This window comes from Gouania willdenowi, chromosome 7 (assembly GCF_900634775.1).
Source record: "Gouania willdenowi chromosome 7, fGouWil2.1, whole genome shotgun sequence".
NCBI lineage: Eukaryota > Metazoa > Chordata > Actinopteri > Blenniiformes > Gobiesocidae > Gouania > Gouania willdenowi.
Genome location: NC_041050.1, coordinates 14,607,630 through 14,628,046, shown reverse-complemented (window position 1 = coordinate 14,628,046; position 20,417 = coordinate 14,607,630). Strand labels below are relative to the sequence as shown.

At 38.8% G+C, this 20,417-nt stretch overlaps 2 protein-coding genes across 3 annotated transcripts in view; both read left to right on the top strand.

The window, feature by feature from the left end:
• The window catches only part of LOC114467603 (DNA topoisomerase 1), a 703,770-nt gene that overhangs the window by 246,250 nt on the left and 437,103 nt on the right, over positions 1-20,417 (top strand). The gene's annotated exons all lie outside the window — the stretch shown is intronic.
• Positions 1-20,417, top strand: part of kcnd3 (potassium voltage-gated channel, Shal-related subfamily, member 3) — a 156,391-nt gene that overhangs the window by 128,645 nt on the left and 7,329 nt on the right. Inside the window, exons 3-6 of one of the 2 annotated variants that reach the window (XM_028454035.1) lie at positions 155-323; positions 14,343-14,453; positions 19,872-19,904; positions 20,014-20,106. In XM_028454035.1, the coding sequence (XP_028309836.1) occupies positions 155-323; positions 14,343-14,453; positions 19,872-19,904; positions 20,014-20,106 (406 nt within the window). The remainder of the gene's footprint in view (positions 1-154; positions 324-14,342; positions 14,454-19,871; positions 19,905-20,013; positions 20,107-20,417) is intronic. The other variant, XM_028454036.1, reaches the window with a different exon arrangement.

Below are 20,417 nucleotides of genomic sequence, written 5' to 3'. Positions count from 1 at the left end.
GGGCAGCAAATTGAAATAGTGCTATTGGGTGTCAGTGTCTCTGTGACCTCCTAATTGAGGATAACTGTGAGTTTGAGCTGTCGCACACATACTTTATATTCCATGCATGGAAAGATATTCCACTAAATTTCTTCTGACTTTCTCCCTGTCACAGGTACGGAGACATGGTTCCTAAAACGATCGCAGGGAAGATCTTTGGTTCAATCTGCTCTCTGAGTGGGGTGCTGGTAATTGCCCTGCCTGTTCCTGTCATCGTGTCCAACTTTAGTCGAATCTATCACCAGAACCAGAGAGCAGACAAGCGGCGGGCGCAGAAAGTACAGGTGAACACACAACCCACAGATCTCTGATGGCCCTTTATCTCCCACGGGGAGTGGACTCCACGAGTTTAAGGTCCTCCCTTAGAATGTGTTTAATTGTTAGGGGTGCTCCGATCCAATGTTTTCACTTCCGATATAATAATATTGGCCGATATACCTATATCAATCCGATACAATATTGGAATTAATCATACATACTTGTATTACTTATTTTGTCGCGTGGAATGGAAGAAAAGGCTTGATTAAAAGATATTATTCAAACAAAGAAGAACAGTCAGCAAAAGAGGTGTGAAGAAAAACTCACCCATTTTTTATTAACTATTGGGATAAGGGAATGGCAACCGTAAACATTACAATATTCTACAATTGAATAAAAGAAATAATATAGAAAACATTGATAATGACATTTTTAAACTGAAAAATAACCCCTCGTTTTAACTGAAACATAACAATATTCTACAATTGAATAAAAGAAATAATATAGAAAACATTGATAATGACATTTTTAAACTGAAAAATAACCCCTCGTTTTAACTGAAACATAACAATATTCTACAATTGAATAGACTAAAAAAAAATACATTATAAGACCCTGAAACCTCAAAATCAATAAAAGCAATAAAACCAAATTGTACATTTAAAGTGCAAAATAACAGTTCAAGTGTTTTTTTTACTGCCAGTATTTAGTTCTGTCAGCTGCTGGATAGAAATGCTGGAGTGGAGTATGGAGTGAACTGCTTATGTCAGAGTGCTTATATCTATTTTAAATGCAAACTGATACAAATTGATCCATATTTTTTGTTTTTGGTGATATCTGACAGATTTCCGATATCAACAACTGATCGGGACACCCCAATAATTGTGGATAGTTATTTTCCCATTACACTACACACCCTTTGTCAGTAATATTCACCTTACTTTAGTGGAGTATTTTATCTTGAGGTCCAATGTGAATTTCCAAAATGCTTTGTCACTGCATCATGAAGAAGAATTTCTTCCTTGCATTTCTAAAAGTGTTGCATCAAACTGTTTGTAAGACTTTGGAAAATGTTAAACATCAATATGTGGACAAATGTGGAGAGTGACTTCTACCAAATTAGTAAGGCCAAGACGCTGTTTCTGCAGAGAAAAAGCGATCATCACTGTCCTCCTATCTAACCCATAGTATAGTCTCTCACTCCCAGTTCCAATCATTCTTTTGCGCTGAAGTGAGCCATCAACTCCTCTGACCACCACCAACACACCAGATTCATACTAAGCAATGTGGATAAAGGATAAAGTGCCTTGCCCAAGGACAAAACAACAATGACTTGGCTAGGGCGTGATTCAAACCCCCAACCCTTCAGTTATTGGATGACCCACTCTACCCCTGAGCCACAGTGTGTGTGGTCATTTATATTAATGTGATATATAAATGACTACACATACAAAAAAAATCTTAGTTTTTGAAAAAATGGTGCATTAAGAGCTGCAGTGTGAATGCAGTGATACTGCTGTGTGCAGCCCAAGATGTAACAGTAATTAACGGTATTTAAATCAGCTGTACAGCGGAGTGATATGATCCGCAAGAAGTCTAACTGTTGGATAATAAGTTGTATTGTAACTCTCTTCTAACTGCTCTATTTATAGACAATAACAAAAGATTGTTGCATTGTGGTCTTTGATAGTCCATAATTGTACATTTTTCTCCTTCTAAATGTTTTACAACAAAACACTCGAGCGAATCCTGTGTTGACATTGTGGATGCTTAGAATTAGCAGTGGGAAGGTTAGAAGGAGGGTAAACAGTCCGGCTTTTGCACCTTTAAAGAATGGAAAACTAACCAAACTCAGCTGGTAATCGTAGTTTGAGGCCATGCAAGCCTGACACTTTTTGTGCACCTGAGAGGGATAGTGTGTTTGTTTTTTTTCGGATGTGCGCACCGACACATATTTCTACTGTCCATTCTCCCCCCTCTCTCTCTCGCTCTCTCACCAAGGCCTTTTCCACCCGTGGCTTACTGTATCTCTTACACCACTATATCGTCCCTCATCTCTGCTTATCAGCCTCCATCCATTGTAAGCACCCCAATCCCACCTTGTCTGTGATTAATGTCATCCATTTTAGCACATGTTCTCTGGTTGTAGTTTAAATCTGTTTAAAAACTTGCTGCAACAATGGGAGGCAGAGGAAAGATAGGAAAGAAAAGTGGCCGATAATGTTTGAAGAAACAAGTTAAAAGATAACAACAAATGTCTCAAATAAGTAAAGCTGTAGAAGGCCAGAAAAGAGGAGTGTACAAAGAAAGAAAGGAATAATAGAGAATAAGGGACATAGCGAGGGGCAATTTTTGCCCGAATGCTGTTCTGTCCCTAAATTAGCTATCACATACAGCTGGATTAAAGGGCTGCATCTGTCCATTTTTCTGTCATTATTCTGTTATTCTGTCTTGTAAATGAGTGCATCTGTTTGAGTAACAATCTTCATCTCAGGTCTGGCCTCATACTCTATTACAGTCATCATCAGAAGCAGAAACTTGACAGCAGTGTTGACTTTAACTAAGTCTAAATGATTTCCCTCTGGCTTTTCAATATCTCTTTGGGTTACCTGCAGTGAAGTCAACGATTAGCTCTATCACCCATATTTCCTGAGGTGGCTTCATTCATTTCATAACATAAGCTTGACTAAAGCGTCTTATCTTTGTCTTCATATTAATATTCCACCTGAATGCTTTGCTCTGAATTAGTGGGGCTAATCAGTATCAAAGAAGCCGTTACGATTATCACATAGTTTAAGTGTAATATGTTACACCATTTAGGAGATTAAATCTGCAATATTACATTTTTAATCCATCCAGTGGGTTTAACTATTGTTGCTTTAGTATTTCACTGTGTCTTGAGTTACATGTTCTGATAGCTTTAGGTTTACAGTAAATTTAGTTCATTTTTTTTTAATGCCATATGCCTTAAAGCTGCTATCCGGAGTTTCTGAGAAACGTCTCGATGTCCCGCCCTAAACAGCCTCACTTCCTCCCCTGCGTCTCCCAATCGACCAGAAGCCATGCCTCTACTTTTCTACAAGTGCATCGCGGAACATAACAAGATCGCATTAATATAGGTCTATGGGTCAGGTAAGAGCCAAAATCATATTTACTTGTTTGCTGTGCACGGTTCCACATTTACTTTGATTGACAGTGTCAAAAACAGGAAGTCGAAGCCAATTGGCTGGGTGCACTCAGCGATCGTTTCCATTTATATAGGGGTTTATAGGACAAAGGATGAACTTACATATATTGATGTATATGAATGATCACCGGCAGTAGACCATAGGCGAATTATACATAAACATAGATTTCTGACAGAAATCTTATTTTTAAATTAAAGCATGCCCTTCTGGCTTCTGACATCATCCTAAAAGGTTATTCATTACCTCCAATAACTGGCTCCAAATAATATTGATTTTTTCATCTGGTCATTTGACTCCTTCGGACCATATTTATTATTAATATTAAAACCTTTATTTTACCAGGAGAACCACTTTGAGGTTATTAATTTCTTTTACAAATGTCAAGATAGACAGCAGGAAGAGGATTGTAGAATCTAATTTAATAAATGATGTTATCTCCCTAAAACATGACTAAGGGCTCTACATTAATGTCAAAGTTCACTGGTCATGTAGTTCATATTAAGTATGGCATCATATGGCAAGTTAGGAATCTGTTAAGCAAACCAAACTAGACAGTGTATGACTTTGTAGAGGCTACTCGTGAAACATTTAGTCATTATTAATTATAGAACTGAACTGTTTTATCATTTTCTTCTAATCACAACTAGAATAATTTGGTGTAATAGATAAAATAACATATTTTTTCAAAAAAAGATGAAATTCCATCTGAATTTATTTTTACTGAGTTGAGTTCTCAACAAACAAGTCCCGTAACAATCACAAATCTCCTAAAATAACACGAAAATACTGACCAGACATTGCAACAACAAAAATGACGTTCAGAATTAGGGATGTAACGATTCATTCAACTCCCGATACGATTCGATTCGATTTTTAACTGCCTTACGATTAATCGTTTCATCCCTATTCAGAATGATACATAGGTCAGGAATTCTACAATAAATGAAAGGCATCAACGTATTTACCAAGGTTTATGGCTGGTGCCTCATGGCCTCTCAGCCTGCCCTTCCTCCCTCTCACCCAACACACCTGATTCAAATCATGAATCAGGTGGAGAGGGAGGAGGAGCTATATAAAAGGGCTCAGAGGAGGCACAAGTTGTGGTTGTTCTGTTTTCGTCAATATGTAGATTTAGTATCTTGTACTTTTTGTAGTTTAGAGGGTGGACGCTGGGTGCGTTTCCTCCCTACTTTTGTTTAGTATGGCCAGGATCTCCAGTCCCTTTTATTTTATTCTGTTGCTACTTTTAATAACTTTTTGTTAATAAATACTTCCAAAGCCTGTATTTCTGTTGTGATGTCATTTATGTTGTGGCCCCTCAAGCCATTTGGTTCACGTCCTAGAGGGGGGCGTAACATCAATTGGGGGCTTGTCCGAGATGACTTTTTGTGGGGGAGCTTATCATTGGGGTCAGCTTCTCTACAAGTGACATTTGGCTTTGTTTGATTGGTGCAAATTTTGCTTTACTGGCTTTGTGTATAGTAGGGGTAATTGTGCTGTGGTGACCATGTGTTTTTCTCTGTGCTATCATAAAATGCAATGCTACTTCCTACTTTTGTTTTGTTTGGCCAGGATCTCCTGTCCCTTTTGTTTCGTTTTGTTGCTTCTTTTGAAATATGTTGAAAACCTTTATTTCTGTTGTGGCATCATTTATGTTGCGGCCCCTCAAGCCTTTGGGTTCACGGCCTAGAGGGGCTGTAACACCAATGCAAAGATACATGATAATATCTTTATTTTTCATTGTGTTACTAGAAATACTTGAATAGCTCATCCTCATTGTCAGCCACAAAGTTGCTCACTTTGCTTCATGTTTCCAATTAGACTATCCTTCTTTCATGGCTTCAGTTCAACTAGCAGTAGGTTTAGCAGTAAATCTGTCAGTAAACGGTGAGTTTGTCATCTTTATGTCAATTACTTTCACTTCTGTCTGTAAGGATAACACAGCCGGAACTGACATTAACATACATTGTAAAACTGGAGCTAAAAAAACAAACATAGTTTGAACAGCTGCGTCATATGAACAAATTAGCTCTTCACTGTTTGTGCCCTTGGTCTCTTGTAATACACATATTGAAAAGGTTGTCGGAAATATGGGAGAAACAATTCAGGGAGAGGCACAACACATGCCATCCTCTTGGCTAATGTGTTGGAGGCTGTACGGTGTACATAATAGGACATCCTCAGGTCTCAGAGTAAGATGTCAGGTATCAAGAAAACCTGTCATTTATCAGACGGAACTGACTCATGTCTCAGCAAAATCTCCGTCAAATGAAACGCCGTCAAATGACATGGCCTCAGGCTTCAAAATAAGTCATCAGACTCAGTCTGTAAAACCTGACATGGCGTTTTATTTTGAAGTAGAAATCAGCCTACATAGGGCACTCTTTAGGGTAGATTTCCATGTTATTTAACACAAGCCTAAATAGATAGTTAGAGAAAAAGTAGTATGCTATGCCTGAGCCTATTCAGAGATGTGTTTTCTAAACTTTTTTGAACTAAAATTTCAAAAAGAGCAAAGCAAACAACATAACTTTGATGAAGGACTTTAAGATCAGTCCGTGGACTAGTCTGATCTACTTTGATTTGTGATAGTTTCCTGCATGTACCCTCAATACTAAATTCATAAAAATGTTCCAAAGGTTATATTGGTAAATTAAAAATGATGGACTATCTTTCTTGATGCCACTGCTACGTTTTAGCCTTTCAAGTAAACCTCATCAAAGTCATATATTTGCAAGTCACGTAAATGAGTGCTTTATCAAAACGTTCTAATGCCAACTTTTGTCGCCACTAAAATGGATTTTACTGACCTTTTTAACAGCTGCTGCTGGCATGTGTTCAGCACATTATGTGTTACATCTCAATTAATTTACTGTTCTTTGTTTGTAGCCTCGTAGACCACAGCATAAAGAAAATAACCTCACTCTCTGATCAAGCCATTATTGTTATGTTATTCACTTTTTTTTACTGCGACTACTGTGATTTGGAATAAATACACTTTAGTCATAAATTACCCAAGCATGTCAGACCTCATCAATAAGCCATTACTACCCGTTATGTAACATGCAGTGTTCTTTAATGCTCAATAACCCTCATGACATATGACCTTCACTGTGGTTAAACCAACCATTTAGTGAGGATCATTGGTCATTTGCCATTGCAAACACAAAGTTTGTCCGCGTTCACTACCAGCAAGTGGTCATGTTTCACAGGAAATCCAATCTGGAATAAGGCTGTGGCTAACTGAGAGTAAAATAGGATAGCCGTTTGAGATTGCCTCTTACAGTACTTAAACGACAGAGGAGAAGGGGGGGCTATTATTTCAGGACTGCATGTGCAGCAAGCACATGCTGTCATCTCCCGTCATCCATCGTTTCCACTTTTCTTCCTGCTTTCCCACCCCATCTTCATCCATCTTTATTCTAGTCTGAGGCTCTGGGATCCAATTATAATTAGCCATCCATCTGGGTAGTAGAAGATAGACGGCCCCTTAACTTTCTTTGCTTATAAAAGAAGTACACACGGTTATGCCACTAGATGCTGAAAGGGGTGGGAGAGGACACACAGTTCCGCGCTGAGAGCCACTGTTATTGTTTTACAATGAATTCAGCGCTGCTTCCAAGGCCTTAAGCTGATCATAAACAGAGGTTACAGTGAATGCCCAGGTGTTCTCAGCGTTTGTTTGCACAAAGCAACAATAAACTCAAAATGAAGCTTATTCTTATAGCATACCAATAGAAGTGAATGACCCAAGGACACCAACAATAGGTAATAGTGAGACAGGAAGGAAACATAGCCATATCAACAAAGCCTACCGATGCTATCAACATGAAGCTCTGAATAATTGGACTTTTGGTTATTTTAAATCCAAAGGAAACTTGCTTCAAGGTTTGAAAGCTAATTATTAGCTTTTGCCTCAATCAAATCCTTTCAAGTTGGAGAAAAGAATTGAGGTTTTAGCCTGGACAGAAACCAAGATTTTCAAGCTATTACTACTAATATTATTCAAATGAAGTAATTCTAGAAGCATAATCCTACTGTGTCATTGGATTGAGAAACATGTAGAATTTTTTCCGTCAACTGTTAATGTGATAATGTTCCCTGTTATGAATGTTTACATTACATTACTATTACAGTACTCGTCGGAAGTATGTATTCATATAGTGGGAGGACCTTAAGTAGAGTTGTGAATTGTGGCCAAATGAGTATGTGTTTGAAGGTTGGATGTACAAAGAGGTGTACATACTCTGTACTCTCTAGTGTTATAAAGGGGTAAATGTGCGGGTGCAAAGTAAAATAGCGTGTGCAATTTCCCTGGTTTAATTCTATGGGACATGCACATGATAAATTGATAAAGTTTGCACCAATGCAGCGGTTTAGGTAGAATTTGATAAAAGACACATACTTTTGTACAAATAAAACTATTTATTTAGCATTTAACATTTATTTGTGCAAGGGTGCTTATCATTCAAGGTTAGTAATTAATATACAAACAAATGTAACTTAGCGAGCAGACTAAGAATAACTTCATCTATAAGTCGACTAGTCTGTTCAACCCATAGGTATTCACTCCACAAACACACATACACACACGCAGACGGTCCTGTAATTAATAGATGTAGATGGTGCGCTAGCGCCCCCTCACACTGAGGTCAAAAGCTGAATAGATTCCATTTCTGCAAACTGTCCGGGCTAATCTGCGTTCAAAATGAAATTTAAATAAATGTTTTGCGACACCAAATAAGTCCAAAATAATGCATGCACACAGTCAACCTATGTGCAGGCAGTCAAAAATGTTTCAGGTCGAACAGACACCGCGTCGGGGAGAAATTCGCTCCACAAACACACACACACACACACACACGCACACACACACATGCAGAACTTCCTTGATTTATTTGAGAGATAAAACAAGAGCTAAGTGTCAATTGTTGTCTTTGCCAGATATTAGTAGTTATCTGTGCAGGAAAGAATGCCTATGCCCGTAAAAAATTATTAAGTAGGTCCAAATGTACGGGCACCCCCCCTTTTATTAAAATAATCTAAATGTAATGTGCAATCTGGGTACAATCCAGCTGATACTCAGTGTTGTAATTTAGAGACCAACCTTACATAACATAATTATGAACTCAGATCTGAACTTTTGCGTTTTTGCCTATGATAAGAGATCTTTCAATTCCTGAAACTGATCCAGAATCACTGTATTGAACCAGATTTCCTGTATAGTTTATTAGAATCTTTCATCCTCTTATGTCTATGTTTGGTTAAAACTTAATCCTGCTAACAGACAAACAAACAAATACATGTCTGAAAATATGAGCTCCTTGGCGGAGGTAATGAAAGTGTTCGTGACCCCAGCTGTTTTTGCTTTCGGCAATGATTTTTTGAGTGACAACTTTTTCCCTCAGAGGAAATAAACAAGTTTGTAGGGCAAGTCAGGATAACAAACAGGATTATAACGTATTACCCTAAATGCACTTTGTGGGCACTTCAACAAGTTTTATATGTTGCATACAAAACTGAGCCTGTCAACGATGTATCGATTTGTCAAGGTCACTATATTAAAATCTCTTTGAAAAGACCAAAAGACAAATTATTCCACTCTCACCATTCTTAAATAATGTGAAGATACACCTTGTTTTATCAAGATTTATACTTTTTACAAACAGCCTCATTAAAAAAATGATATGCAGCTTAGATTTCCTGCTAATCTGTATGCAGGGGTTTGTGAAAGCTGGAGTCTGTCAATTCCTACTCCCAATGCTATAGGACTGTTCCTCAGTCACCAGCCAGTTGACCCAACATGCATGATTTTTGGACATTAAAGGTACACTGCGTAACTTTTGGCCACCAGGGGCGCTAGACCGGTAACTTTCACGCAAGCGTCCCTAGTGGCCACAAGCAAAAATCAACAAACAGTCAGTCGGGCTAGTCTCCCTTGTCTTTTGATTGTGTATGCAGACAGTAGTTGACCTGGAACTTTGGGATAAGGATTGGCTCTAAGGGCTTGGTCGTGCTGCGGCTACAGTCTGTGGGCTGGAGGAGCAGCCGCTACCGTCGCCCTCCTTTCCTCGGCGCTCAGCCTTCCTCGCCGCATCCGTGGCGCTCCCCCCCTTCTCCCTGGCCTTGCCGCAGTCGTCGGCCCCTTTTGCGGAGGGTCGGCGCGGCGGCCGGTGTCAGGCCATCTCCTCCGACCCCCGGCGAAGGGGGCCGACAACGGTGGCGAGGCCAGGGAGTAGGGCAGACCGAGCACCAGGTCTCTGGCGACGGGGAGAAGAGTGCTGCGGTGGCAACTGCTCCTCCAGCCCTTACTCCAGCCCATAGACTGTAGCCGCGGTGTGAGCCTGGCAAAAGACCCTCCGTCTCCTCCAAACTTACATTGATACTGTTAAGCGCTGTATATTGGCCTTAGGAATCATTTAAAATAACTCATATGGGTCAACTCTTTAGGTCAAAAAGTGCCTTTAAAAAAAAACACCAGAAAGACGTTTAGCTTTGCTGTGGCTTGGCTTCCATTGATGCCTTCTTTGGCAGTGCAAACATTTTAGACCATTAAGTGGTGCAGTTCACTGGCCCTGACTTCAAAGCCAAAGACACAATAAAAACAAGTTACCCTCCTCACTGCTCACTCCCTCCTGCACATTCATTCTCAATCCCTTTATCTTTAAATCTTCTCACTGTTGTTTTCAGCCTTCCCTCAGAAGGTTAAACTTAAAACCAAAAGGTGGCAATGACTTGTGACTTAGAGTGCTTTGTCCTTCTACACAATCAATAATGATCTCTACACATTATAAAAAGATAGTACAAAAAAGAGAGGAAGAGAGAAGTTGAGGGATGTTGGTGGGCGACCTCTTTAAGGGTGTGGTGCCTAGTGGGGCTTTACAGGTTCTGCAATGATTTATGACTGTTGTAAATCAAATAGAACAATACTTCAACTCAGCAACTGATAAGGCAAAGCAAATCTGTCTGTGAAAAGGAGATAAGCCATGTTTCTAAACAAATATTTAGTCTCTGAGTGCTGTTAGATCTGTCTTTGGTTCACAGTGAGTGTTTATGAAAGTAGATATTTGTCTGAATCCAATATTTGTAGCTTTTTCCCAGCACATATCATACTTTAATCTCTGTGGTTTTGATGTAGAGTTGTTCTTTGACTGTATGCAAGTCTTTGCGTGTGTGTGTGTGTGTGCGTGTGTGTGCATGTGCGTGTGTGATTGTAGATCCGTCACCTGATGGTATAACTGCTGTATTTCCTTAAGGCTTAGCGATCACGTACAAAAGTAGCTGTGAAATGTGTGTGCGTGTGTGTGTGTTCGTCATTAGGCAGACTCTTTTCTCACTTTTATGGTTCCAAGGCCGGCCCGAGGCAAAAGGTAATCTCGTCTCGTAGCTCGATTGCTCCAGTTTTCACTCAGCCTAAAATATTTTGATAACTAGTCCACCAAAGGTATTATTCACAAGGTGACATGGTTTTTTTTTAACTGTTGCTTTAAAACTAAAACAGACTTGTAACAAAGTTTCGGAGCAGTCCTCACGGGGGTATTGTATGGCAGCCAGGTCAATATCAAGGTGTTTAACACTCATTTGAGTATGTGCTGAGAAAGATTTTTTTATTCCCTGCATTTTTGGCTGATTGGCATCATATTGTTATTTGTTTTACTGTAAATAGGTGCACTGACACATAATGCAGTGCTGTGTTTGTGACAGTTCACTTATACCCTGTATGCATACAGAGCATTGTCAGAATGAAAGCCTCTGCAGTTTGTGTATGTTTTTTAATTTATTATTATCCTGGCTTTCAGTCTAAAGTATCTATGGACACTTGAGCTTCACCACAATCTAGCAAGTACCACTTAGCTTTATCTTACCATGTACCATCCACACCAAGATTTTGATATGAATCCAATGGCATATAGCAGCTGGAAACGGTCAACAATTCCTTTCAGTTTAATGTGTTCGGTAAAGTGCTCACCAGAGATGTAAAGAGTACTGATATATCCTCCTCAAGTAGAAGTACAAGTAAGTCATACATAAAATACTCAAGTACAAGTAAAAAGTAGCTCCATTAAAAAGTTCTCAAAGTAAAAGTTACTAGATACTTTCACCCCCCACGTTTATTTTTGGTAATAAATCTTGCCACGTTTCCCTCGCATACAGTAAACATCTCATGTATAAATTTAAAAAGCAAGAGACCAAATCTTGCCCAATTGGAACTAAAATCTATTTTCCACAAACGTACCTGTATAAAATAAAAGGTTTTTCAAAATGTACAATTCATTTTCAAATGAAATAACACCAATGAATTCAATTTCAAATAAAAAAAATGATCAGGCTAAGTATAGCTACATTTATGAAACTGAGAAAATAACCAGCATTCAATGCTGTTTGGGCGCAATGCATTACATTTAAATCTGGTTATGATGTGATCTATTTGATTGTTGTTTGGTCATTTAATTTACTCAGTAACTGTTAGGTGTAGAAATGTAACAAATTACTTCACTTATTTTAAAACGTACTTGAGTACAAGTAAGATTACTGATTTAGAAATATACTAAAAAAAAATTACCCCTAAAATCAACTCAATTACAGTAATGTGAGTATAGGGCAGGGCGAAAAATCGATTTAATCGATTAATCGAATTTGTAGGTTATATGTGTGCCACAGGCATGTTTAATTTTTTATTTGCACTATGCTGAGATGCTAAGGGAAGAGTTTATTTTTTTAATTGTAATGTTATATATTATAAAATATGTAGTTATCTGATTTCTTAATCAGAAATGTTAAGCTACTGTGAAGTTGCTGTTGCACTTTTGCTTAAACCTGGGTTAAAGCTTGAAATTGTTGAATGCCTCATTTACTTTTTATTTTGGGATTGTTCTATGCATTTTAACTCTTGAGGACAATCACAGCAATAAAGTTGTACTTTTGACAATATATCTGATGTCTGCAGTCATTTTTAAGTGCACTAAAAAAAAAAAAAAAAAAATTGAATCAAAACTAAAAATTTTTCTTCTTTTTTTTTTTTAATAGGCAAAATCGCCCAGCCCTACGTGAGTACTTGTAATCCAATACTTTCACCTCTGATGCTCACAGTATCTATACGACTATGACTGAATGTTCAACCCGTATGGATTATAATTATTATTTAAACCTAGAGATCTGTTTACCCTGCCTATCCATTCCTTGCTCTTCTCTTTCTCAAGTGATGCTTCATCAGCAATTGAGGCTCAATCCAATATACAGAGCCTCAGCCTGAAAGTGCAGATGGGTCTGTTCCCAGATGGCCAGAGATCCGTCAGAGGACTGCAAAGGGAGATTTATTCTAGCTGGACATGTTCTTAGCATCCCCTCCATTACCTTTGTCCTTTGTCCTGCCTGGCAACCATCTCCACAGTAATGGGCTCTTGTTTACATGGTGACCACAGCAAGACGACCACATTGGCTGAACACGAAGCCTGAATATATAAAAAAAAAAAAAAAAGCTCATCCCAAAGGCCTGTCCAAATGCTGTGTCAGCACAAATGTACACAGAGAGTGAGGACAAACAAACCTGATGCTGCTTGTGGACAAAGGGAGCCAAACGATACAGAGTGAGCTGCATTGTGGATGCTACATTACACATTGATAACCTGGCAGTTATGTGTTTACTTGAGGCTCTGTTTATCTTGAATGTTTCACTGTACATCTCTGAATCGCAGCGTGAGATTTCTGTAGGTCTGCAAACACTCTGTTGCTTTAACTGAAGTATAAATAGTAGATTGGTCTTGAATTACCATTCATTTACAATTTACTTACAAAGCCCAGGTATCCCTGCTGTTTCTCTATGTGTGTGTTTTGCATTTCGATGTGTCTGTGAAGATGAGGAGCGCATGCATAAACACACAGAGATAAGTAAACACACATCCATACAGTCAATTAACTCAGCGCAATGCATGAGCCTCCTGCTAAATGAGCTCTCTGCGCTCATCACGTTCTCAGCAAATGGTAGAACTCAGCCAATTTCTCGTCAGTGAATCCCTCATTTGTTTTTAACACGTGCATAAAAAAACAGAAAGCATTCATTCCACTACCCAAGTCATGACTTTGACGTAAAAATGAGGCCCTTTGAGGTATGAATGACTTCAGATTGCACTAACCCCTGGAAAGGAGATATCCTGCTGACTGAGAGATATGAGACATTTTCATAACGGTTCGAGTGTGCAAAAACCAATGTCGCCAATGACATTTAGCTAAAGGGATTCTATTGATCAGACTTTTTAAAAGTATGTCAAGGTCCAGATTACTGATCCTCCTCTGATTTCTTTATCTTAATGTGCATCCTTGCTGCTCACTGCCCCAAATGAGGAATCTGACAACTTTAAAGGAAGAGAAAAACCAAACCTCAAGGACTTTGACAATCCCTACTGTACATTTCTGATGACTAAGAATCCATTAAGTAACACTGCAGCTCAGTGGCAATAAAGTGGGACTCCATGGGACAATTATTCTGCTTTCAGCTCACATGGGGGCACAAAAACAGCCTTAATTAACTGAAGTCAGTGTTTTGGATACAGAATGACCCTGAGCTACGCGACCTGCACAGGATTTATTCACTCTTTTTCCTTACTGCCACTTGAGCTGATTTTCTGTGGAGCTCCATTACATAGTCATCATAAATCTTTCATGAATATCACTGGAGATCAGAGTGAGTTTATACCAGGAGATCTGAGTGAATGCTTTAGCAGTCCGTGTGTTATTTGATCAATAAGATCACAGCTAGAACGTGTCGAAGCTCAAATCACGAGGATGTCAGGAGGATACGCAATAGTTCTGACATAGGATGGGGTGTTGCTAACAGGTGATTTCTTTTGTCTTTTGCAGAAAGCCCGCTTGGCCAGGATACGAATATCTAAGACAGGAAGCGCAGTGCAGTCCAGTGCTTTCCTCCACAGCAAGCGCAATGGCCTGTTCAATGAAGCTCTGGAGCTCACGGTGAGACCTGCATCAAACGCACTAACAACACAAGGCTTGGTTACTTTTCAGCCACGAGAAACACAAGCCAACACTGTATGACCCCCTTTCTTCTGGAAATTATCTTCTTGGACAAAAAGAAATGCTATGGAGGGTAAAAAACAAACAAACGTTGACCTATAATGAGAAGTAAGTCCAGCTCATCCGTCCTTTAAGCACAGAACCTCATCAGAGCAGCTCGCTGTGATCTCACTCGCTCATTCTAATGTGAGCATCTCTGAGCTCAGGCGCCCAGCTGAGAAACAAGCTTCAGGCAATTCAGCAAAAAAAAAGAAAGAAAAAGTAAGCCAACACAACGATATTCCATCCTGCAACGAAATATTTTAGCTCATGAGTGGTAGGTATAGCAGCCCTGAACTGACACATCACTAAAACTAGTGCCACCTCCCTCCATTCTCTCCTTTGCTTTATTTACATCTGTGTTAGAGTTTTATTCCAGCGTGAGCAGTAAATACAGCACTGCTGTGTCACCAGTATGGCTTATAGGTGTATGAAGTTATAGCTATAGGATGCAATATATTTATAATGATGCCTGAGGAGACAACACAGTCCAAAAAAAATAAGGTTGGTGTTATCTGTTTGGATATACCATGTTTTTATCTTAAAGGAGCATAGGGCAGGATTTGAGAGAAAATAAACATTCATTTTGAGTTTTTTTTATTGCTAATGGGTGATGAAGCGCTCTAAACCAAAGAGAATGAGCACACACACATTTCTACCTATTGCCTTGAAACGATTGAGTGATACATTTTGTACTGCTGTTCTGGGCGTGAATTTCCCACGCAGTTCTGCGGACTTGAAGTCAAATGACGCTGATGGTGACGTGAAATGACGCCGGTGCACGTTCTCAACGGCTTTGAGAGGCGGCCCAATACTGGAAATAAAGAAGAATGAGAAGAAGACGGCTTGGAGACCAAAAGAAGACAAGCACAGTGGACTAAACTACTGTTTGGTTCCACAGATGTATGCAGAGGCATGTGCACAGGTCTTGCAGTAAACAGTCACATGAATGGCGAGTAAATAAATAACCATGTCACAGTTGGAGTGTGGATCAGGCCCAACCCAACAGTGAAAACCTTTTTCATTTGTTTTAGTGGTAAGCACTGATTGAATTAACAAACAACTGTTAATGTCAACATCAGATCAGTGCACGAGTAACAAGCGAAAGTGAAACACAGTGCACGCAAGAGAACCATCGGATCTATTTACTTAATCCATGTATCAAAGATAACGATAATCCATGTTATTGTGCAGAAAAAGGAATGTTTCAACGATGTTTTCCTTTATAATTGTCCTCTGCTCCATTCTCCCTGCACCGCGGATCACAGCTCTCACTGCTACACATAAAGTTGCATTCTGCAGGGCTACATCAGCTGTGGCTGCTGCAGCAGGAAAGGAAGAACGCTGCGCGCAAACGACACTATGTGACCGAACCCGAGCACCAGCTCTAAATATCTGTCCGAACCTGAACCGTGCGGTGCCTTCAGTCCCGTCAGGTCGGCTACCCATCTTCTATCCACAGTATCAGCTGTGCTCCGGTGATAAACACAGTGGATGCGCGCACCCGTGGCAGCTTGACTGATGCCTGCAGTTACACTAACCACCATGGTGTCACTATGGAGTCTGATTTCTAAATCCTGCCCTATGCTCCTTTAAGTAAATAGTTTTAATAATATTTATCTCACCTTCAAATTAAAACTTTTAAGGAGACTTAAATATATGTAAATCCTGCTTAAGGTCAACAATGGAAGAAAAGAAAATAATTTCAAACTCATACACAGAGAATATCCAGTTAACAATATTAAAGATTTGTGCTATATGTACTCAAAATGTCTGATTCTGCAGGCAATTTAATTAACTGTAAAGTGCACAGTGTGGGTTCAACAGTGGGTACAAAGAAAGTGAGTATTTGACCTTGAAGAAAACAGATTGGTTAAATGCGAGAGGACCAGTGCACAAAGTAGGATGTAACTAAAACAATATATTCCCAAAAGAGAATTTAAATTGAAGATGTGCAAAGTTGTTCCTGCTTTAATACAGTCATTTTACTTTATAAATTGGCACTTATCTGGACTCTTATTTTAATAGGTTGGCTGTTATTGTAATTTATTCCTCTTTTACTTACATTTATGGTTGTTTATGTTGCTGGTTGTATTTGAAACCCCACACCAAATAAATAAACGGTTCCCTGCTGTTAAATGTAGGTTTCCTCTGTTAGGAACAATACAAGTTTTGTGGTTTAGAGCAAACGACTGTGTTTTTCCCCAAGCACTGTTGGCACCTGTGTGGTGAGCCTGTGCCACCTTCCAACTGCTTATATTTGCTTGTGCTTTCATGCATAAAAAAAATAACAAAAACACCTTTATCTGCACTACTGTAAAGTTAGGATAGATAAATACAGGTGAGTGTTGTCACTATTGCACCTTTTCAGCAAAGAAAGCTCGTCTTGTAACGTCCAGCGTCTCGATAACATACAGAAGATTGCTGCTCCAAATCTTCTAAACGTGGCATTTCACTAGCAACGTGCAGAACCAGGAGCTTGACTTTTTTTTTTTTTTTTTTTTTTTTTTTACTTCTTTTGCATATTGTTGTTTTGATCATAAACAATACAACTACAGACTCTGCAAGAAACGTATGATGCAACCCATTGAAAGTCTATATGTGAAACTCTGTCGTTATTCTGACAGAAACAACGATGGAATGCTGCAACGTTCTGATAAGGCATCCTCACAGCCTCAAGCTGAGGCTATAATGTCAAATCTTTTAACCAGTCAAGCAAAAAAAATAAAATATGTCTTCCAGCTATAGCTGTGTGTGTACTTTGCTTTCGATGCTGATACTTTTAAAGCTTCAAAAGAGGTTTTGGTTCATCTCAAAATAATATTTTACATTTGAAAAATCTATATTTACCTCAATTGATTGCATTCTATAAACAAGTATGACAAATTATTTTAAATAGTTAATTGACAAAATTAAATGCATTCTTTGGATCGTTATACCCCTTTAAAGGTGCAGGCCGCAATTTTGGAGGAGTAGCAAAATTTGAGTTTGCAAAAGCACCTTTAAGTTCAAACTGATATGAGTTATTAATATTTTTAAACACACAGACAGATTTGATGTGATCAATGTGGAACTAATATTACATAAGCCTTATTACACCCACAAACGCAATCAGTTTACTTCCTATTGGATAACTTGGCTTCGGCTTGCCCCGCCTTAAAAAAAAAAAAAAGCATTTTTGATTGCTACCTTCCAAAAAAAGAACCTTAGTTCTGTTTGGATTTCATTCAGCCTTAGAATAGACTTTAAAGTTCTGCTACTGGTGTAAAGACCCCTGAATGTGTTTGGTCCAGAATACATCAGTGAGATGTTTGAACCCAGTAGGGGGGTATTGCACAACAGTCAGATCAGTCAAGCCGGCTATGAATGTTTGAGATGAGTGGGCGGTCACGTCTTTCTTAAGAAGACCATGAATTGGATCACAGAATCACCGATGAAAGTATGGATTACGGACGTTCAGCTTCGTTTACACCTGCTGAACAACTGCTGCTTCTGCAGCAGGATGACGAAATAAAAGACATGATACTAGATAGACTCTGACAGACAATAGCAGGACGTATCAATACTTAATATGGCAAGATCCTGCCACAGCATCTTGTTAGCTCGGTTTTCGATTTCTCGCCTCCTGTGTGGGAAATCCGAATTCGAATCTCAATTTATTTATTTATTTTTTTTCCCCTCTGGGAGATCAATTAAGGTCTATTCTATTTTACTTTATTCTATGAATATATATGTAAGTATAAATCTAATAATCAGTGATTTAGAAAAGTGATCAGCTCCACCTCATCTTACAGTAAGTATAGCAGTTCACTTTAATAGTTCTAGATGTTCGGGCTACTTATACCAAGACTATGTTACATATACGTATAGATAAGTTTCAAGAAAGGATTTGTCATCTATAATTTAACAAAAAAACATAACTCCAATAATCCGTTTACATCAAACCTCTGACAGAAATTTCACAAGCAGGATTTATTAGTATTACAAAATAGCCAGAGGCCTGACAGAAAAATAAATGAAATGAACAGATTTATTGTAAAGTTAAAAAGAGAAGTCAGAAATAATGAGAAAAGTCGAATTATTCTGTATCTTGTCAAACTTTTCAGTGTTGGTGTTTTTATTAATGAGGAAAATGTTCCTATGAAATCGTCTAACTTCTCTCTTTCATTGTTCAAATCTTGTCTTTTTATATGTTCTTTTTGTCTCTATATGTAAACTACGATAATAAAAATGATTAAAACCAAAAGTGAACGGACAAATTAAACGCCTATTTATAACATTTGGGTGAAGAAACATGTATAAAAACCATGGTTATTTTGTAAAACACTAATTTCTCACAGCACTGACAGCAGAGCCACAGCAGTGATAACTTTATCCTGGTTGTTAACTGTATAGACTAAGCTGTATAGACTAAATCACCATGGTTACAGGTTAGCTGTAGAGGCTAAATCACCATGGTTACAGGTTCGCTGTAGAGGCTAAATCACCATGGTTACTTGTCCTGGATAAACTTGGCCGGCTTTCGTTCAACCGACTTGGGGATAAGTTTATCCAAGATAACTGATTTTTCCAGGCTTTATCCCCCATCCTGGTTTTGTGCAATACCCCTCAGGTCTCTCAGATCTATTAACACAGGTCAGATAGTGGAGCCCAGAGCTCACAGTAAACATGGTGGTGCTGCTTTTAGTTGTTATGCTGCAAAGAAGTGGAATAAACTGCCAGCAGAGATGGTCAGCATCCAATGTGAACATTTTTAAATCCAAGTTAAACACACTCTATTTCTCTACTACGTATGACTGAGAGAGAGATTCTAAGTCATGTTGTTGTTGATGTAAAGTGTTTGTTGATGATTTTAAATGTTTTTACTTCTGATTTTACATGTTTTTGTTGATTTTTAAGCTGTTGAATGTTGTCTGTTGCACTTTTTGATCATGTAAAGCACATTGAGTTGCGTTGTGTATGAAATGCGCTATAAAAATACATTTCGTGTTAGTTGACGAACATATCAATGTATTTTGATGTAGTTTTCGTTCACATGGATTTAAAAAAAAAAAATTGTCACAGTCTCATAAAAAATAGTAGACGAGAACCATGACAAAGGTTTTTAGTAAACAAAATGAACACGAGTGTATGTGTTGGTGCCAGTGAGTCTATCAGTACTTTCAACGCATTCTGTTTTCAACAGACATCTTAGAGCCAGAGTATAGGATGTTTTCCCAGTGTCTGATTGCCTTTATGGCTCCCTGTTCAGTGCTGAACTAAAAACACTTGTAAAACTCTTCCTGTCTGTTTCCCTTTTGTCTCCTTCTGCGCCTGAAGCAACTTCCGTACAAGATCAACCTTTCAGATCAGGTACTGAGTCAGCAGTAGGCCGCTCACCACCAACAAGTGAATAGTGTCAGCTTAAAGGAGAGCGCAATGTAATGTTTGTTCTGTTGTTGTGTGTGTGTGTGTGTTTCAGAGCTCCATTGATGAGGACCAACGTTTAAGCAAGTCTACGTCTCTATTAGAGAGCCAGCACCACCACCTGCTGCACTGTTTGGAGAAAACCACAGTGAGTGAACACCATCATAGGAAGTTTTGTCTTTCTAATCTACAAAAAGCTTTAACTGTACAATCTTCATGCATGTCCCACGTGTCCTGTCGCACAATGAGAATCAACGGGGTGAGATGGGATGTTTTTATGTCTGTGTTCAAGCGCTGCTCGCTGTAGCATGACGTCCAGTACCCTACTTTTCACTCATGATGTACGCTCCCTTGGCAGTATGTGGAAAAATACACAATCTAGCGCAGCCGCCACAAATCAGAGGATCTATTATCTTCTCATGCACACACATCAAAACCGGAGAAAAAAATGAGGCGCAT